The 19925-nt window shown below is 34.7% G+C and overlaps 1 protein-coding gene across 1 annotated transcript in view; it reads left to right on the top strand.

Moving 5' to 3' along the window:
- The window catches only part of LOC149800641 (DNA mismatch repair protein Msh3-like), a 112936-nt gene that overhangs the window by 48298 nt on the left and 44713 nt on the right, over positions 1-19925 (top strand). Inside the window, exons 9-13 of the mRNA XM_089954651.1 lie at positions 2264-2458; positions 5880-6012; positions 9282-9469; positions 18504-18672; positions 19502-19566. Of these exons, the coding sequence (XP_089810777.1) occupies positions 2264-2458; positions 5880-6012; positions 9282-9469; positions 18504-18672; positions 19502-19566 (750 nt within the window). The remainder of the gene's footprint in view (positions 1-2263; positions 2459-5879; positions 6013-9281; positions 9470-18503; positions 18673-19501; positions 19567-19925) is intronic.

The raw sequence follows: 19925 nt of genomic DNA, 5'->3' as shown, positions 1-19925 counted from the left end.
CCTTGGTCTCACCCAGGGGAGGAAAGACACCTGCTAGTGACTTGTCTCCCGCTTAGGGTAAGCAGCACCGTCTTAAGGTTGGTGTCATGGTGAATGATTTTAGTGGATGGTGCCTTTCTGTGATGAAAGAGTCAGACTCGAATCATATTCTTTTCATTTCTGTCTCTCCCAGTACTAATTGCAGGAGGGAATAACTAGCCTGAATGGGGGCTATGAATCCCTGAAAATGAATCCATTGCTTTAGTAGCAGGTAAGTATTCCTTGATTAAAATTTGTTTTAACCCCCCACCCCACCCAAAATAATACTTGAATTTGTCAGCGACTTGAATGCTTCCAGAATGTCTAAATTCTGGACGTCAGTGGTCATTCTCAGATCATAGAAAATGTGATGAACTGCATACAATGCATGCCAATGTTTTCTTCTGAATTAAATGACTTGTTAAGAAATATGTTGTCCAATATGTGAATTGTCTGGTAGAAGAAAAATAAAGATTTTAACCCCTTATTTTCTTCCCTACACTGAAATCAGGTGGACATCATTTCATTTACTGTAGATATTTGAATTCTACAGGAAAAATGCCATAAGACTGCCAAGTTTCATGGAGATATCTTTTTTAGATCAAAAGTTATGATGGAAATACTTATTTTATTAAACGTGTTGGGTTCACGACTTAAAAGAATTAAACATGCATTTAAATAAGGCAAAAATTCACTGAAAAGCCAATTTCTTCCAATATTCAAATAGTCATTACTACTGAACTAATCAACATATTTAAAAAATTAAAACTGTTCTGAAAAGGCCCGAATGAGTTCTATAAGAATCAACCATTAAAATGCAAATATGATGACTGTAATTTTCACTGGGGTTGCTATTTTAAAGTTTAGACAGATGATGTAGGGGAGGTAACCAATCCACTCCTACTAATACCTTGGGGAAGAAAGTTGTAAATTAAATTAGAAATTAAAAGTATCATGCAACATGACATATGATGAATGTTAAATTCTGTGGGGTTAAGAAGGTAATACAGTCATACAATTTTATGTCAGGTCCAGCAATAAGAGTACATACAGGAAAGGAGTAGCAAAGACCTAAGATGAATTAAGCTCTACAGCTTCATAAATGTTTAAAAAATAATTTTTTGCATTTTTATTTGTGTCAGCTCCAAGTTAGACTTGCAGTGATCCATTATATTATAAGTTCTCATAAATCAACTAATGACACTGAAATGTATGCTTTGATGCACAGAATTATCATGTATGCAATCACTACCACCATCTGTTAAGGATTGGACAACTAATTAATTTCCCATAGTACTTAATGTTAATATAATAAAAAATAAAAATAATTTCTTTGTTAGGTCAGCATACATACCACATATGTTTCCATTAATTAGAAATAAAGAAATTGTTTTTAGCCTTTGAATACAGTTGTTTCGCAGAATTTTTTATATAGCCTTTCTCTTCTACAAAGTGGACTCCATGGTCTGCACCTAGTAACATAGCTGCACACTAAGTGACCATATGCTATTTTGTCCATAGGAAATTAAATAAAGATAACCAAAATAAAAGTAAATATTTTCTTGCCAACAATAACACACTGATTAAAATCTATGAAATATATAATGGAAAAAATTAAATTCACTTACAAGCCAATAGATGCATCTCAAAGTATTTAGTACTCTATTTTTGTATTACCCCACCAGTAGACTGGTTCTCTGTTTGTAAAATAATTATTGATTTGATAACTATAGTATGTATTGATTGTGTTTCACATACCATAGCCACATACCCACTTCAAGGTGAAGGTCAAATTAACGAAAAATATAACTTGTATCCATGTTTGGGGTATAACTTTTGAACTATGTTAGATATTTTAGTAAAACTTTACCCAGATCAACCCACATATTGTCATACAATAGTCAAGTCCTGAGCTCAAAGGTCAGGGTCATTAGTAGGATAAAGGTCACTAAATGTGTATCCTGTGTTGTGTACTGTTTTCTTGTTTCTGGAGAAAATTATTCTAGTTCTTTAAAATAATTGTATCACCTTTTTCTGTGCATAGGCTGTCTTCAGATTTTGCCTTAAGAATGGGAAGGTCCAAAATTTCAATGCCATTGGTGTTACCAAGACTACTACAACAGATAATTTTGTGGGTATTTGCTATCTTACAGTCTGCCAAAGATTTAAATAACTGCAAATGTTTTGTTAACAAAGCTTATTGAAATATTACTCCAAATTCATTGCCTAACTTTACTATTTTTAGTGCATTCACCATGTTCTCTGTCAAGTCCAAGTATATGCAGCTTGATGGCAACACAGTGAGGAATCTAGAATTGTTCCAGAATGATACCAATGGGAAAGAGACTGGTTCCTTATTCTGGGTGCTGAACCAGACTGTCACCAAATTTGGAGCCAGAATGCTTAGGGTTTGGATTTCCCGACCTCTTCTGTCACGTAGGTAGGGTTGCAACTACTGAATGGTCCAGTACTATGTATCTTTAGATTTTGATCAATTTTTGAGTGCATGCTAAAAATAGTCTGATAGCCTGACACCCGTAGCCCCTCTAATTTCAGATTGGGCCCCTCCTGTATTCTAAGTGAGGTTCCCATTGGACTTGTTGAAATTTTTTTAATTTCCCTGAGAAAAATTCAATCATGCTGATGAAATGTGGACATTTACATTCAAGATGGTGACTGGTCATAACACAGCATATCATGCTTGAAACACAAAGTTTTATTCCAAATCCCCTGACATGGTCTTGTTTATTTAAAAAAATGATTTTCAGTAATCTTCAAAAATAGGACACCCACCCCCAACACTTTATTATATGCCCATTATATGTGCATGTATGGATGGTAAACAGTCATGATGGGAGTTGATTAAAACTATCCTTTGTGCTGTTTAAACAGAGAAATTTGAAAGGAAAGAAGTCGGGCATAAACCACCATTTTGTGTACTACTTAATTGGTTGACAGTAGCTAGTGTAATGTGTTTGAAGACTGCAGTGGGTCAGCCCATCATAACACTTTGCATAGGTAAAGATTACAAAGTGGAACAACCCAGTATAGCTAAATCAAAGAGATGTTTGATGCATGTAGGAGATCAAAAGTTGTTAAATATCATTGCCATGAATGGGAATGTGTAACCCATCTGTATTAAAGATTATTGACAAATTATTGACAGAACAGTGGCAATGTTCTTTTAAAGACTGAGTTTACTCCATATAAAAAATAGAAAGCATGATTTTTTTCAGTTGTCAGAATAGTTTTCAAGTTGTTGGAGTAGTATTTAAATGTGATTCATTTTTGAAGATGATTTAGGAAGCAAAGCCCAGCAAAATTGAATTTCAGAACTCTTGGTTGATGTAGTTTTACTTTGTGAAGGACCTAAGCAAAAAAAGGAGAGGCATTGACTTCTTTGCACATATGGTAAACAACATATTGACTTAATCATTCCTGTGTACACCATGTACGTCAAAATAGGAGTTTGTAAAATAATTGACATGCTGAATTGTACTTTCAGATTAGTTCAGTTTATTATTATTCATTATCTTGTTACAGTACTATTAATTGACTGTGCTTTTCAAGATGATTTTAGCCATGATATTGATCGAAAGACAGTAATAAGCACATGCTTGTGTTTTGAACAGTTGATTTGTGTTGAATAAGCATTACTGGATATGTAAAGCCCCCATTAAATCTGAACATATTATGCCCCCCTTTCCATAATGAAATGGTCAGTCCCAAATTTGATATACATTCATTTTTATATAAAGACAAGCATATCTCATGGTCAAGATACATCAGACACAGTTCTGACAATGCTGACATTATAGTTGTCCAGAACAACTCGACCCTGACCAGGATTTGCTCAGAAAATCCTGAAGAGAAGTTTTAACACCAGGACAATCCAGTATCTAGTAAACATAGTGATGAACATTAATGACACTTGCATTACCTTCAAACCCCCCCCCCCCCATTTAACCCTGTTAAATTCATATTTGAAGTGTAGCAGTTGCAAGTTTGTGTGACAAATAATATTGAAAAAGGGGACATTTCCAGTATTTGGAAATTGTAGTCCAGACTTGTGGAATTTGAGTCAGGGCATGTGATTGTTTTTTTCATAGTCGCCAGTCCATGGCCTGTATATAGAAACTTTTTCTATGACCACTGACATGTATGGTCCTTTATGTATATTTTAACATACAGCCATTACGTTGTCATCATTTGTGATGAGGCATGTTAGGCTTGAAATCTAACACAAACCATGCATTGAAAACCCATCAGAATGTTGATTGTTCACTTGGAATGTGGTAAGATAAAGTGGTCATATTACAGCACCGACATTTTGACTTGCACTGCATTGGCACAGCGTAGAGACTTTGGTCAGATAAAGTGATCATTTTACAGCTCTGACATTTTGACTTGCACTGCATTGGCACAGCATAGAGATTTTGGTCAGATAAAGTGATCATTTTACAGCTCTGACATTTTCACTTGCACTGCATTGGCACAGCATAGGGACTATGGTAAGATAAAGTGATCATTTTATAGTTCTGACATTTTGACTTACAATGCATTGGCACATTGTAGGAATCAGAAGCATTAGCATCACTTTTTGCATTTGGTCCAGTTTCTTTTTATGTACAGTTTTGAAACATGATGGGTCTGTTCATCTTGGAGATACAACTCAATATAGACAAAAGTAGGTCACAGTGATATGCATTTCATGCTCCAGTGATTTGTATTTAACTCAGTTTCTGACATTTTTGTATATATAGTCATCAAACTTATTGAGTCTACTCATCGTGGAGGATGCTATTCATCATGGGATAAAATAGGTCACAGTGGCCCACATTCATGCTCATTGAGATGTTTTACATTTGCAATGTTTTTGATGCTGTTGTATTTATAGTGATGATACTTGATGGTTGTATTTATTTTAGATGGTACTACTCACTATGATCAAAAGTAGGACACATTGACCTACTTTTCATGTTTGGCAACTTTGTTTGGTTTTTGGATTTGGCCACAGGGAGATGTGGCATACTATGTAATTCTTGTTTTTTTTTTTCAAATGAAACTATTTCTTGTACAGGAAGTAGAATTTTTTTTATTGAATATTATATATGGCCTGAAATTAAAAAAACACCACTTCACATGCATTTGAAACTGATTGTATGTCCTATTTGTGCCATGGTATGTATGTAACAGTAAAAAATATATGATAGTGTAAGTAAACATTTATTCATGTTAGAATTGAAGTTTGTACAGGTCCATGGAAGCCTTGAAAGTACTGGAATTTTAAAAACAGTGAAATCTTGAATGTGGATTAACTGAGAAGTTCACAGAATTTCACAGAAAGCATTTTGTATGAAGGCTTTTCAAATCAGTACAAATAATGCTGCTCTGTCATCTTATATGGCTGCCATTGTTAAAACAGAATAGAACACAATTTACAAGATAAAAGCCTGTTTGAGTGAGAAGACTAGTGTGTATGTGTGATTTAAAAACAAGATATGTGTGTGATTGGTTCCTGGCCTTGGTTGTCATGGAAAGATCTCATGAAGTGCAGGTTCCCAGGTTTGAAACATCTATCTGTCTATCTCTCTCTCTCTCTCTCTCTCTCTCTCTATATATATATATATATATATATATATATATATATATATATATATATATACAGATTTAAACCATCCATAGAAGCTTCAGAAAATGTTATATATTAAGAAAATAATGTAATGTTCAATTAACTTGGCTTGAAATTAAAACATTTTGAAAATGCTGTACAATTGGAAGTGCACCTGTTTTACAGCAAATCACAGACAGAAATTTCCAAGCAGATGGATTTATATCTGGTTGCCATTTGTCCATTTCAGTGAAATTGAATCAAGACAGCAGTGTATACAAGAGTTGATTAGTGATGTTTACCCAGGCTTAAAGAAATTAAGAGAAACACTTGCAAAATGTCCAGATCTTGAGAAAGGTCTCTGCTCAGTGTATCACAAAAAGGTATCCTAGTTGTGTGGCATTATCGTAATAGATTGTTTCAGTTCTAAATTTAAATGCAATTAATATAGGTACGTGTAAGTTTATATCATTTTTAGATGCTGGGAGTTTGCAGACTTTCAAGGTTACTTCCTCAACTATGCCTTTGATTACCTTACATTTTTTTCACCACTTTCTCTGCTTCATTATAGGCACAATAACATGGGGCTTGGGGATGGAGTTTATGCCTGATGTGCTCTAGGTCAGAATAGCCACAATAATATGGGGCTTGCGGATGGTCATTATGTCTGATGTGCTCTAGGTCAGTATAGGCACAATAACATGGGGCTTGGGGATGGAGTTTATGCCTGATGTTTTCTAAGTCAGTATAGGCACAATAATATGGGGCTTGGAGATGGAGTTTATGCCTGATGTTTTCTAAGTCAGTATAGGCACAATGACATGGGGCTTGGAGATGGAGTTTATGCCTGATGTTTTCTAGGTCAAAATAGGCACAATAACATGGGGCTTGGAGACAGAGTTTATGCCTGATGTTTTCTAGGTCAGAATAGGCACAATAACATGGGGCTTGGAGACAGAGTTTATGCCTGATGTTTTCTAGGTCAGAATAGGCACAATAACATGGGGCTTGGAGACAGAGTTTATGCCTGATGTTTTCTAGGTCAGTATAGGCACAATAACATGGGGCTTGGAGATGGAGTTTATGCCTGATGTTTTCTAGGTCAGTATAGGCACAATGACATGGGGCTTGGAGACGGAGTTTATGCCTGATGTTTTCTAGGTCAGTATAGGCACAATAACATGGGGCTTGGAGACAGAGTTTATGCCTGATGTTTTCTAGGTCAGTATAGGCACAATGACATGGGGCTTGGAGATGGAGTTTATGCCTGATGTTTTCTAGGTCAGTATAGGCACAATAATATGGGGCTTGGAGATGGAGTTTATGCCTGATGTTTTCTAGGTCAGAATAGGCACAATAACATGGGGCTTGGAGACGGAGTTTATGCCTGATGTTTTCTAGGTCAGTATAGGCACAATGACATGGGGCTTGGAGATGGAGTTTATGCATGATGTTTTCTAGGTCAGTATAGGCACAATAACATGGGGCTTGGAGACGGAGTTTATGCCTGATGTTTTCTAGGTCAAAATAGGCACAATAACATGGGGCTTGGGGATGGAGTTTATGCCTGATGTTTTCTAGGTCAGAATAGGCACAATAACATGGGGCTTGGGGATGGAGTTTATGCCTGATGTGCTCTAGATCAGAAGATCCACAATAATATGGGGCTTGGGGTTGAAGATTATGTCTGATGTGCTCTTCTGCATGTCATAAAAGGTAACTACTGGAGAAGTCTTTTTACACTGAGATTCATCTCATGATGTTTCAGCTGGGGAGGTCTTTGTTTTTGGGGTTTTTTTTTCAAAGAGTAATGTTTATATAATAAATTGGACTTTGTGTTTTAAGGATTGTACCTTTTGGGCTTTTTTTGGGGGGTATTGTGGACTTCTTTTGGGATATCTAAGCTTACTCTCAACTGTAAAGCCAGGATTGTGTTGATGTGCCTCTAAACCCTACACTTACCTACCTACATATATTAATAATAATAATAATAATAATAATTCTATCCCCCTATGGGTCAGTATTGTATAATAGGCTTGATGTATCACAAAAGTCAATCAATAATAATAATAATAATAATAATAATAATGATAATATTAATTCCATCCCCAAGCAGGCTAAGGGATATTGAATAATCCTGAATCATTCACCTGCATATTGTTAGAGGCAACCAGTTGAATAGATATTTTTGCCCTGGGATGTATCTCATGATGGTGTTTTCAACTGAGGTCTTGTATTTAAAAGAAATTAAAAGTGCCATTTATCTTTTTAAAAAATGAATTTTTTATTTTAAACATATTACCATATTTTACCTTTATCTTTATTTTGTGTGCCTTGTTGGGTATATCAAAATGTAGAGTGCACTTTATAGCTGGAATGATGTTTCTTGTTAAACCCATTACATATAATAATTTTATTAATAATAATAATTATTACTGAATACACGTACTCATTGGATATGAAAATTATAGAATGAGTTTGGTTTTATGAAATGCAACAGCTTGAATGGAGCATTTGGGGTGAATTATGTTTTAAAGTGTTCATAAGCTTCATGCAAATAATTGCTACAAAGTTTTATTATTAAAGAACAATTGAGGGTGTTAGTTGCAATATTTCATATATTTCTGACCCTGCTGAAACTTAGGTACATTATCTAATAATACTTTGCTTAACTGTAAGAGATTTATTATTGGATTAAATTATGGTTGGGTATTCATCGATGTATAAATTTTATCTAATCACTCACAGAGTAAATAAAGTCTGAACAGGACTTTATTTAATTTGTGAGTTATTAGGTAAAATTTACACATTGATAAATACCCAACCATGATCATTTAATCCTTATAATTCCAATTTTCATCCTTTCTGTCATCATATCAGCAGATTTCATGAATAAAACATTCACTTTTAGGTAGTTCAAAGTTTTCTTTCATTATCCTCTTGACTGCAATTGTATACATAGCTCGATCTTCGCTAGCCAAGAGTCATCGATTCTTTATATAGTAATATAGGGTAGAGTGTCAGTACGTGTCATGCAATTCATATAAGGAGCTTGTTATTATTATTATTTTAGTATATACAAAATTGGTTGATGCTGTTTAAACCAGTCTATTCCTTTTTTTCTAACAATACACTTACACATGGCACGTGTTGTTATAGCATTCTTTGTTCTTGCCATATGTGCATTTCAGTCTTTCATAAGCAAAGCCATATCCACTTTTAGTGAGATCCCTTGCTCGATATATGACCCTGACCTTGAATAACAGCTGGTGAGACATTGTTGAAACAAAATACATTATTTCTCAAGATTGGTTTGTAAAGCCTGCCATATGCTTTCTGTGGAAAAGGGGTGAGTGTTGGAATGCAAGAATGATGTGCAGTTACATTGTTTAACTTCTAATGAGCGATTTTAATCAGAGATTGCACATTTTGGTCAGAATTCACAAAGTTGGGTGGGTTATGCTTATTATTATATTGTAAGATGTTGGTATTGATAAAGCTTCACATAAAATTCCGTGGTAACTGGGAACCAAAAGTAGTCTGCAGAATTTACTGATGTCTCAAAAATATTCTTGATCAGTATCATATGACAGTTTATATCCAATCAGAAACCTCGTTCCATTCATAATAGTTGGAATTATTACCATTTCAGTGTGGCCCACTGGAGTTTTACACTGTATGTAAATCTCTACACCAGATCCATGGGGAAATGAAGTTGCAGAAAGAAGCTTTAGATCAGCAGTTGGGGTCAAGTTTGCTTACACATATTGTCATGGAAACCTGTGATCTTCTTAATGACATTAGTACTTTTAGTACTGGCATACATGAAAATGCAGCAAGGTAAGTCTTGTGTATTGATGGCAGAGATTTGATATGGAACACTGTGTTGGAAGGGCATTGATACAATTCACAGGCACATTATCAGAGATGCTTTCAGGCCACAGCATCACTGGATTCTAGCAAAAAATAATTGTTCATGCAACTTGTCAAAACCATTGAGGGAAAGGTCATGCAAATTATTTGTGGTTCCTGCAATTTTTTGTAGCCAATGCACGCTGTATTTTTTCATTAAAGAAATTTTTTTTTAAAAATGTTGGTCAAGTTAAGTCTTAGTTGTCCATTTTGCTGATGATCTCAGTCAAGCTATACTAACATAGATTTAGTGTTTGAATACAAACATCGTTATGATTGAAATCTTCTGTAGTTTTTGCAGAAACTATCAAGGGTTCTAAAAAAAATGTCTTCTATTGGGTACGACAAGCTGATCCATTGATCAGCCATAACAGAATTGTATAGTCCATAAGAAGTCAGTTTTATGAATGTCAAAATGGAAGATAAGCAATTTCTTTACGGTAAAATCGTCTGCCACAGTCACTACTATAGAACAGGAGGAAAGCTCTCACGTTCCAATGGAAACCAAAGGTGTCGCACAAAGTGTTGACATGGAAATTGTCATTACCTCGTCCACAGCACATGAAGCCGGAGGCTGAGAAAAGAGAAGAAACGGAACTGAAATTTCAAGATACATGGTTGAATACCTACAACTGGTTAGGATTGAACCAAGAAGGACAGATGCTATGCGTCTAAAGATACAGGTCATTGATACAGAACACACACATTATGTTGGCAGGGCATTGATACAGAACATAAACATATTATGATGGCAGGGCATTGATACAGAACATAAACACATTATGATGGCAGGGCATTAATACAGAACATAAACACATGATGGCAGGGCATTGATACAGAACATAAACACATTATGATGGCAGGAATTGATACAGAACATAAACACATTATGATGGCAGGGCATTGATACAGAACATAAACACATTATGATGGCAGGGCATTGATACAGAACATAAATACATTATGATGGCAGGACATTTGATACAGAACATAAACACATTATGATGGCAGGGCATTGATACAGATCATGAATACATTATGATGGCAGGACATTGATACAGAACATAAACACATTATGATGGCAGGGGATTGATACAGACCATAAACACATTATGATGGCAGGTCATTGCTACAGATCATAAATACATTATGATGACAGGACATTGATACAGAACATAAATACATTATGATGGCAGGGGATTGATACAGACCATAAACACATTATGATGGCAGGACATTGATACAGAACATAAACATTATGATGGCAGGACATTAATACAGAACATAAGCACATTATGATGGCAGAACATTGATCCAGATCATAAATACATTATGATGGCAGGGCATTGATACAAAACATAAATACATTATGATGGCAGAACATTGATACAAGACATAAACATTATGATGGCAGGGCATTGATACAAAACACACATTATGATGGCAGGGCATTGATACAGAACAAAAACACATGATGGCAGATTGTTTTTGTTGTTGTTATGGGTTTAACACCCTTTTACAGCACATGATAGTATATACAAGGCAGCCAATCTATTTGGTGGAGGAAAAACCATGGAAACCCCAAAATGAAGCACCTACCCATGGGAATCAGTGTTCAAAGAAATTTCTTTTTAGGTACAGGTCCCAGGCTGGTGACTTAAAAAAACTCACAAGCCCTGACTAAAATTCCAGAAGCCCAGACAGTTCATGGCTGACATCTATCAAGCCGGGAGAAAAACCTCCTGATTTTGGAGGTATTTCCACACCTACCTCCTGATCTCATAATATCTCCCCAATTTTTCACAAAGAACTCCCAGTTATTACATTATGTCTGTCAATTTTCATTTCTCAAAAAAAACAACCCATACATAAATAGATATATTGCATGCAATTCATAGATGCAGTATTCTATTTTATCACTTGTGAATACTGCAGTGATGAAATAATTATCACACTACAGAGTTTTTTCTTCAGTTAATAGAATGTTAAGATTAAACATTATTGACATAAATTTCAGATTTTTTAAACACCTACAACAGTACTATAGTAAAAAAGTTTTTAAAAAAAATTAAATTGTCACCAATTAGCTTCAATCCCATGAATGATCACTTGGAATGGTGTGTAATTTTCTCTGCAAACAAAATCACATCTCCATTTCCTCCAAAGAAACAAAGCAGTAAACACCTGGTATTCCTCTACTGTATATGTAAACTTTAATTACCATGATTAAATTCAAAAAAGGAATAAACAAAATATACCACGCAGTATATGTGCCCCATAAGAACAAAGTCAGAGTAAATATTTTATTTAGTAGACAGTGTTACATGCCTTAAGAGTTAAACCTAAGGAAATAAGGTGGGATATAAAAAGTGGGAAAAACAATTGCCACATGTCCGGTAACTTGTGACTGCAGATTTGAGTTGTTAAAATTAAGTCCTAGGCATCATAAGTTACAACAAAATATGGCATAGTTTATTTGCAGATTAATTGCCGATGCTATATACACACACTGTTACACATGGTTTCTTTGAAGTATGTCCAAAGGGCAATCCTTTTTACTAGAGAAATGCATTGATAAGGATTAACTGTTAATTAGTCTCACTGACCTTAGGCTTGTATACTTAAGTCTAACCATTAGCTATTATGCAGTTTAGCCACAGTTGACTAGAATATGAAAAATGGGGATTGTACTAAGAGAAAATGGCATGTCCCATGGACGCTCTCACATTGGGGCAAATGGGTGGGGGCAATAGTCGCCTCTCCCAATTTCACCTTTAAACATGTTTTGGCCTACATCCATGAAATTTCATGGCTGACCAATGTGTGTCTCCCTCCCAAATAATTTCACCCTTATTGGACCAGGAAGATCAGTCAATATTTATTGAAACCGCCGCTTAAAAAATGCTGCATAAAATCCTCCTTATTTTATGTCCCAATCTTGCTACTTTATTTGCTATTGTCCCTACTTGACTTTTGAAAAGTTGATACGTATGCCAGACTCCCAATTTCCACATGCCCGAAATTTTCCTTTTTTTCAAAAGCTACAATTCAAATATAAATTTAATAAAAATGAATTACACATGAACACTCTTCCCATAACTGAAATGATCATGCTTTGCATTCCTTATATGCAGTAAAATCCGACTTCAAAGAAACATTGCCACTGTTCGCAAACTTGTCAAAAATATAATACATAGCAACTTAAATATTCTCATTCAAGGCAATGATATGTAATAACTTTGTTCTTGTACATGCATCTACCTATAATGGGTTGTTCCACTTCCTGATCCTACTTATGCAAATTAGCACAATCAATTAACCCACTGCAGCCTTCAACACATCTCACTAGCTATTGTCAGCCAGTTAATGTGAAACTTTGATTTTATACCTGACCTCTTTTCCTTTAATTGCTGCTATTTAAACTGACCAAGGGATAGTTTTATATCAGTTTCAATTATTACAGACATACTACATGTAACAGCCATAGACTGAAAGTTTTTTATTTATGTTTTTTTTATATATAAAAAATTAAGATTACTGAAAATTGTGTTTTCTTGAAACACAACTGTGTTAGGGGTCTGGGAGTTCAAAATTGTATTTTTAGCAAAGCTTCCATTTGATTAAAATTAGATTTCAATTTCATGCAGGACAGGGGTAATCTGATTTAGATTGCGCCTTGTTACAGCATGTATGTCAACATCTTGGATGTACATTTGCTAATTCCATCAGCTTGACCAGTTTCCTCAGGTAACCTTTTTTTTTTTTTTTGACAAGCCTGTTAGGCACCTCACTTGGAATACAGGACGGGCCCACCCAAAATTAGAGGGGCCCCAGGCATTGGGCTATCAGATTTTTTGAGCACTGGGAATCTACTGGCATGCTTTTTTTTTTCTTGATGCAGAGCATTGATATAGAAAACTCTATAATGGCAAAGCACTGATAGAGAACATATAAACTATGATGCTAGATCATTGATTCAGAATAAAAACATTATGATGACGGTTTTGATACAGAACACAAATATGATGGCAAAGCATTTATACAGAACACACCGTACTGGTAGTGTTGATACAGAACACATACACATGACGGCAGAGAATTTATACAGAACACAAACACATTTAAATGCCAGACCATTCAAATAGTATATAAACACATTACAATGGCAGAGCATTTATACTGTACACAAACACATTATGATGGCAGAGCATTTATATTGTACACAGACACATGATGGCAGAGCATTTATACTGTACACAAACACATGATGGCAGAGCATTTATACTGTACACAAACACATGATGGCAGAGCATTTATACTATACACAGACACATGATGGCAGAGTATACAGTACTCAGACAAATTATGATGGCAGAGCACTTATACTGTACACAAGCACATTATGATGGCAGAGCATTTCTGTACACAAGCACATTATGATGGCAGAGCATTTATACTGTACACAGACACATGATGGCAGAGCATTTATACTGTACACAAACACATGATGGCAGAGCATTTATACTATACACAGACACATGATGGCAGAGTATACAGTACTCAGACAAATTATGATGGCAGAGCACTTATACTGTACACAAGCACATTATGATGGCAGAGCATTTATACTGTACACAGACACATGATGGCAGAGCATTTATACTGTACACAAACACATGATGGCAGAGCATTTATACTATACACAGACACATGATGGCAGAGTATACAGCACTCAGACAAATTATGATGGCAGAGCACGTATACTGTACACAAGTACATTATGATGACAGAGCATTTATACTGTACACAAGCACATTATGATGGCAGAGCATTTATACTGTACTGAGACAAATTATGATGGCAGAGTATTTATTAGTACAATGACATATGATGGCAAAAAATTGATAGAGAGCACAAATACATAATACCAGAGCATTTATATAAACACAAATACATTATAATGCCAGAGCATTGATACAGAACACGAGCATAATTGAAATGCCAGTACATTGATATAGACCCTACTTACTATAAATCCATTTTATCTACCACCTTACACTTTGACAGTTAGTTACTCAACCATCAGGTACAGCAGCATGAATTTTTATATAATTTGATATAATTAATCAAAGTTGAGTAGATGAGCACTTCATTGATGTAAAGTAGACACTTCCTTCGTTATATACATTGATGATGTCATATCATATACATACTCTACAGATAAGAAATACTATTAAGAAATTGTAAGACAGTGATTCTGCTGTTATAAAGCCACCCTGCAGACATGAAATACTATTAACAAATTGTATTATAGTAGCCTCCCCTTATAAGGCCACCATACTGACACAAAATACTATTAACAAATTGTAATACAGTGACCCCTCAGTTAAAATAGGGATGAGAATTTTCCATGAATTCATGGATTTCTGCAATTTTTATGGTCTTCTGGGTCAAATCTGAGATTGATGTACATTCATTGAGAAAATTGGTTGGAGGTAGGGCCAGTTGATTGAGTGCCAATTTATTGGATAGTTCTGTTTTAAGCATAGTATCAGTTGTTTGTTTCCTAATGAATTTCTTATACCAGTCTAATCTAATCAGAATCACTTTGTTTTCTTCAACAATTTTGACATCTTAGTAACTAATGAATGGCTTTATGCATTTATATTCAATATCAGTCTAGAATAATTGTAATAACTCTGTTTTCTCTGTTATGATGTCATCAATTTATAATGTGCCTGTTGGAAAATGGCATATTTAACTCTAATTGCAACAGACGATGCTAGGATTTAGGAAGTGGACAGTTGTGCGAAAAACAGGTTTTCATAAGATAGATTGGACTGATATGTTGATATCTTAATAAATTATGAAGCGAAGTCATTCAAATTATCAGAATTTGTAACAAGTGGACATAGAGGGAAAGGCATTTTGCTGAATGTGTGAATGCCTCAGTAGTTATGGAGACAAAGGTGTTGGGGCACTAACAGAGCGCTACAAACTCAAGAAAGCATAAGGAAATGGTGAAAGCAAAAGTGACAAACTATTCACTGGATTATGGTGAAAGCAAAAGTGACAAACTATTCATTGGATTATTTCATGAAAGATAATGTAACTAAAGTTAGTCCTGCTCCAGACAGTGCTATCCCAGCAACTGTGAATCGTACTTCTAGTGTAGTCAACAAGACATTGTTTTCAATGCTTTTCTTTGACCCACCAGATTCTATAAACCTTTCTCCATAGTTTCAGAAAAATGACAAAGTACAACTTTGCCAGAAAAAAGACCAAGTCTAACAAGTGTGAATCATACTTCTAGTTATAGTGTAGTCAACAAGACATTGATTCCTGTGTGTGACAGAGTTTCCATTGTGTGTGTGTGACAGAGTTTCCATTGTGTGTGTGTGACAGAGTTTCCAGTGTGTGTGTGTGACAGTTTCCATTGTGTGTGTGTGACAGAGTTTCCAGTGTGTGTGTGTGACAGAGTTTCCATTGTGTGTGTGTGACAGAGTTTCCAGTGCTGTTCTTTGATCCACCAGAATTTTTTTATCTTTCACATAGTTACTTGTAAGATGCTCTGGAGATGTCACGATTCTGGATTGCACATGTATTCAGAATGCATAAGGTTCATGGGGAATCACCTCTAAAGCCCCCACCAGGTCTTCACCCCTGGATCCTGATTTCAGACCTAAGTGGCCCACAAATCTCCAAGTAACTTTTCAGGGATTTTCAACAAACTCCATTCTCATCCATGTTGTAAGGCCACCCAGTATAAATGAAATATTATTAACAAATTGTAGTACAGATATTTCTCTCTTATAAGACCACCCCTTCAGCACTGAAAACCTGGCTTTCTAAAATGATGAACCTTTCAAGGAGTGACCACTGCATTATTTGTTCTTGTTAATTTGACTCACTTTTATCATATACCAATCATAGAGATGCTGAGATTGGAAGAATAATGTGCAAGGTTATTTGTAATCTTGTCTGTTTATCACACCGATGGATAATCTGACAGTTTTAAAGAAAATGCTTTCTATTTGATTAGTCTGAACTTTCAATGAATGGCAAACATTAATCAGTAAAGAATGGTCTTCTTTTGATAGAATTGTATTTTTTTACGAAAAAGACACATTGTAGTAATTTTATGCCTAATAGATTTAATTTAAATTCTTAATTCCCCTCTCTTGGATTGCTAAAGCAGTATATAGCAAGATTCTGGAAGCATATTTCTCTTCCTCGATGTGTGATACATTTTGTCCAGGTCAGAAAATCATGAGATACACCTATCACACGTGAATGTACTCATTGAAACTGTTGGTTTTTTCATTACTTTTGACATTATGCAAGTCTGAAATGTTTCTTACAGTTTTAATGTTAATGGACTTAAAATTGTGCAGCCCTATAAACAGTAACTGTATCCTTTTCTAAACCAAAATTTTGTTGTAAAGCAAACTTTTTTTCTGTTTTCTGTATAAATTTAATGCTGTCTTTTTCTAATGCTATTCAATATCGATGATGTGCCATCTTTTGTTCCAAAACTATTTCTTACTGAGAAATGAGAATAAATTAATTCATCACGTCCATATTGTGGGATAGGAAATTTTGATACCTGTACATGTTATTGATCATGGAAAATAATCCATCACATGAATTTGTTGTGGGAAGTATGACATGTATATATTATTGATTATGCAATATAATCCATCACATACATTGTTGTGGGATAGGAAAATATTACACCTGTACATATTATGGATTATGGAAAATAATCCATCACATGAATTTGTTGTGGGAAATATGACATGTATATATTATTGATTATGGAATATAATCCATCACATACATTATTGTCGGATAGGAAAATATTACACCTGTACATATCATGGATTATAGAAAATATTATATCACATGCATTGTTGTGGGAAATATGACACCAGTACATATCATGGATTATGGAAGATTTGACCATCATTGTACAAGCACATTTCTTTATAAACACTTGTTAGATTTACCCTTATAAAATAAGTCAGATAATAATGATTTAGTGCAGGTACGGCAGGTGATGCATAGCTTATTACAAATATTCAATTTCTGATATTTAATATTGAGTAGGAGCTGATGTAAGAACCTCAGATAATATTCTTTTATTACTTTTGTAATGTACATTATAATTCTTTTAGTTTAGAATATACACTTCATATTTATATTGGAATCATTTTTTTTATGCCTCAATTTGGACACAGGTATGTGGTGGGTTTATTCTTTTGTGGAAAATGTTTTTATTTTATCATAACAAGGCAGTTTGAGTAAAATGCCTTGTCCAAAGGCACACTACAATAACTAGTCTGGGCTGATCCACTGGTAGGATTCAAAAACAGACCTTCTGGTTGCAAATCAGGCATACTGATCAATGATCCACCACAATTACGGAACCAAACAATGTGATGGGAATTTAACTGATTGACTGAAAATAATTACCAGAATTTCAAATCTAGATACATTCAGAAAAAATTTGTTATGGGCAAACTGTATGCAAAAGTAAGTTTTGAATCTAATCCATTTATTTCTGTCATTGTAAGGGTACTCGATGATTGGATTTTGATAGTGAGCACCTACAAGAGAATTTTTCACAAAAGTGAACTGCACAGTGTATCGTATTTATTATTTTAAAAGTTTCCTTATGGATAAAATATGCATAGGATGTAATTATGTTTTGCAGGTCTTTCTACAAAAGTAAAGATTAACATTACTGGCCATGGGAATTGAATAAGTTGTTTGTGCCCATGTGATTTTTTTCGTAAATAAATATGGCACATGTGTAACAGTTGAAATTCAATCTGTCAAAAATTGTTCATATGTTAGATGGAACTCTTACCAGCATTTAATAGAACAAGAACTGAATTAATTTAGGAGCAGGATTAGTATGTGTATGCTTGTACACAATGTTGGTATACTTTTGTTTCAGAGAGAATGACAAAACTAAGCTTTTCAGTGATGAGTCTCAGTTTCCAGATATTGGAGAGAGAAAATCAGAGATACAGTCGGTGATGAAGGAGTTACAAGACCATCTGCAAGAGCTCAAACAAACACTCAAGGAACCCTCTTTAGAGTACATGACAGTGATGGGCACTGAGGTGAGCTGTAAACTGAAATAAAACTTTGAACAGTGTCTTATTTACAGATAACTAACCTTCCCTTTGTTTACATTGATTGTCATCTATTCTGACTGGGGATGGCATGGTACTAAATGGGGTAACTGTTAGACATAAATTCGGTTTACATTCACCTCTGATGATGAGAAGTGCCTTATTAAAAGATTGGAACTTTTGTAATTGTATCTAGAGTGTACTAAATCTTGAGAACCAATCTTCTATTAGTATCATATTATTCTTGTAATCAGTTTTGCTCAAAATAATTGCTTTAGTTACTATGAAATATTTCATTTGTTTTTGCTTTGCTTCATTTTTAATTTATTACATTTTCCAGTTGGATGCACATTATTCCTACTCCAACAAGTGTACATGACCCACCCCTTTTGTTATGAAATTTATTGAACAAGATAATTTCTACATTTCGTTAGCCTTGGTGAATATAAGACTTGGATCATTCTGTTAGTTTCAGGAATTTAATTCCAACTGAGTACAAATATTTATTCTGTATATTTCATGATTAAACACATACATTTTCCAGTTAACCAGATTGTATTGGTTTTGCCCAATATTTAATCTGGCACTACTGCCGGATGTGATGCCATGACATAATGCAGTTACCTAGTTTTACTTTGTACAAGATTCATTAGCATATAAAAAATCTGAACAAGGTGAAACCAGATCCATGATGCTATGTGATAAAGAGTTTAGTATTCCAGGATTTCAATTTTTATATGAAATTGATTAGGCAATTATAATAAGTTTCCAATCAACAAGCTTTAATTTGTTTTTAAACTTGAACTATACATTGCAGTACCAGGTCAAGGTTCGAAACACGTTGCTGAAGAAAGTACCATCTGACTGGATCAAGATCACCAGGTATTCCTCCATCATCTGATTCATTTATTTGTGGAAATATTAGAATATAGAGTAATAAAACGCCAGCTAGCAGGAAAATAACAGTAGAATGTCAGCTAGCAGGAGAATAAAAATAGAATGTCAACTAGCAGGAAAATAACAGTACAATGTCAACTAGCAGGAAAATAACAGTAGAATGTCAGCTAGCAGGAGAATAAAAATAGAATGTCAACTAGCAGGAAAATAACAGTACAATGTCAACTAGCAGGAAAATCACAGTAGAATGTCAGCTGGCAGGTAAATAACACTAGAATGTCAACTAGCAGGAAAATAACAGTAGAATGTCAACTAGCAGGAAAATAACAGTAGAATGTCAACTA

This window comes from Sinohyriopsis cumingii, chromosome 4, assembly GCF_028554795.1.
Source record: "Sinohyriopsis cumingii isolate HCF-2022 chromosome 4, ASM2855479v2, whole genome shotgun sequence".
Classification (NCBI taxonomy): Eukaryota; Metazoa; Mollusca; class Bivalvia; order Unionida; family Unionidae; genus Sinohyriopsis; species Sinohyriopsis cumingii.
Note: the sequence above shows the minus strand (reverse complement) of the source record. Positions and strands in the feature narration are given on the sequence as shown.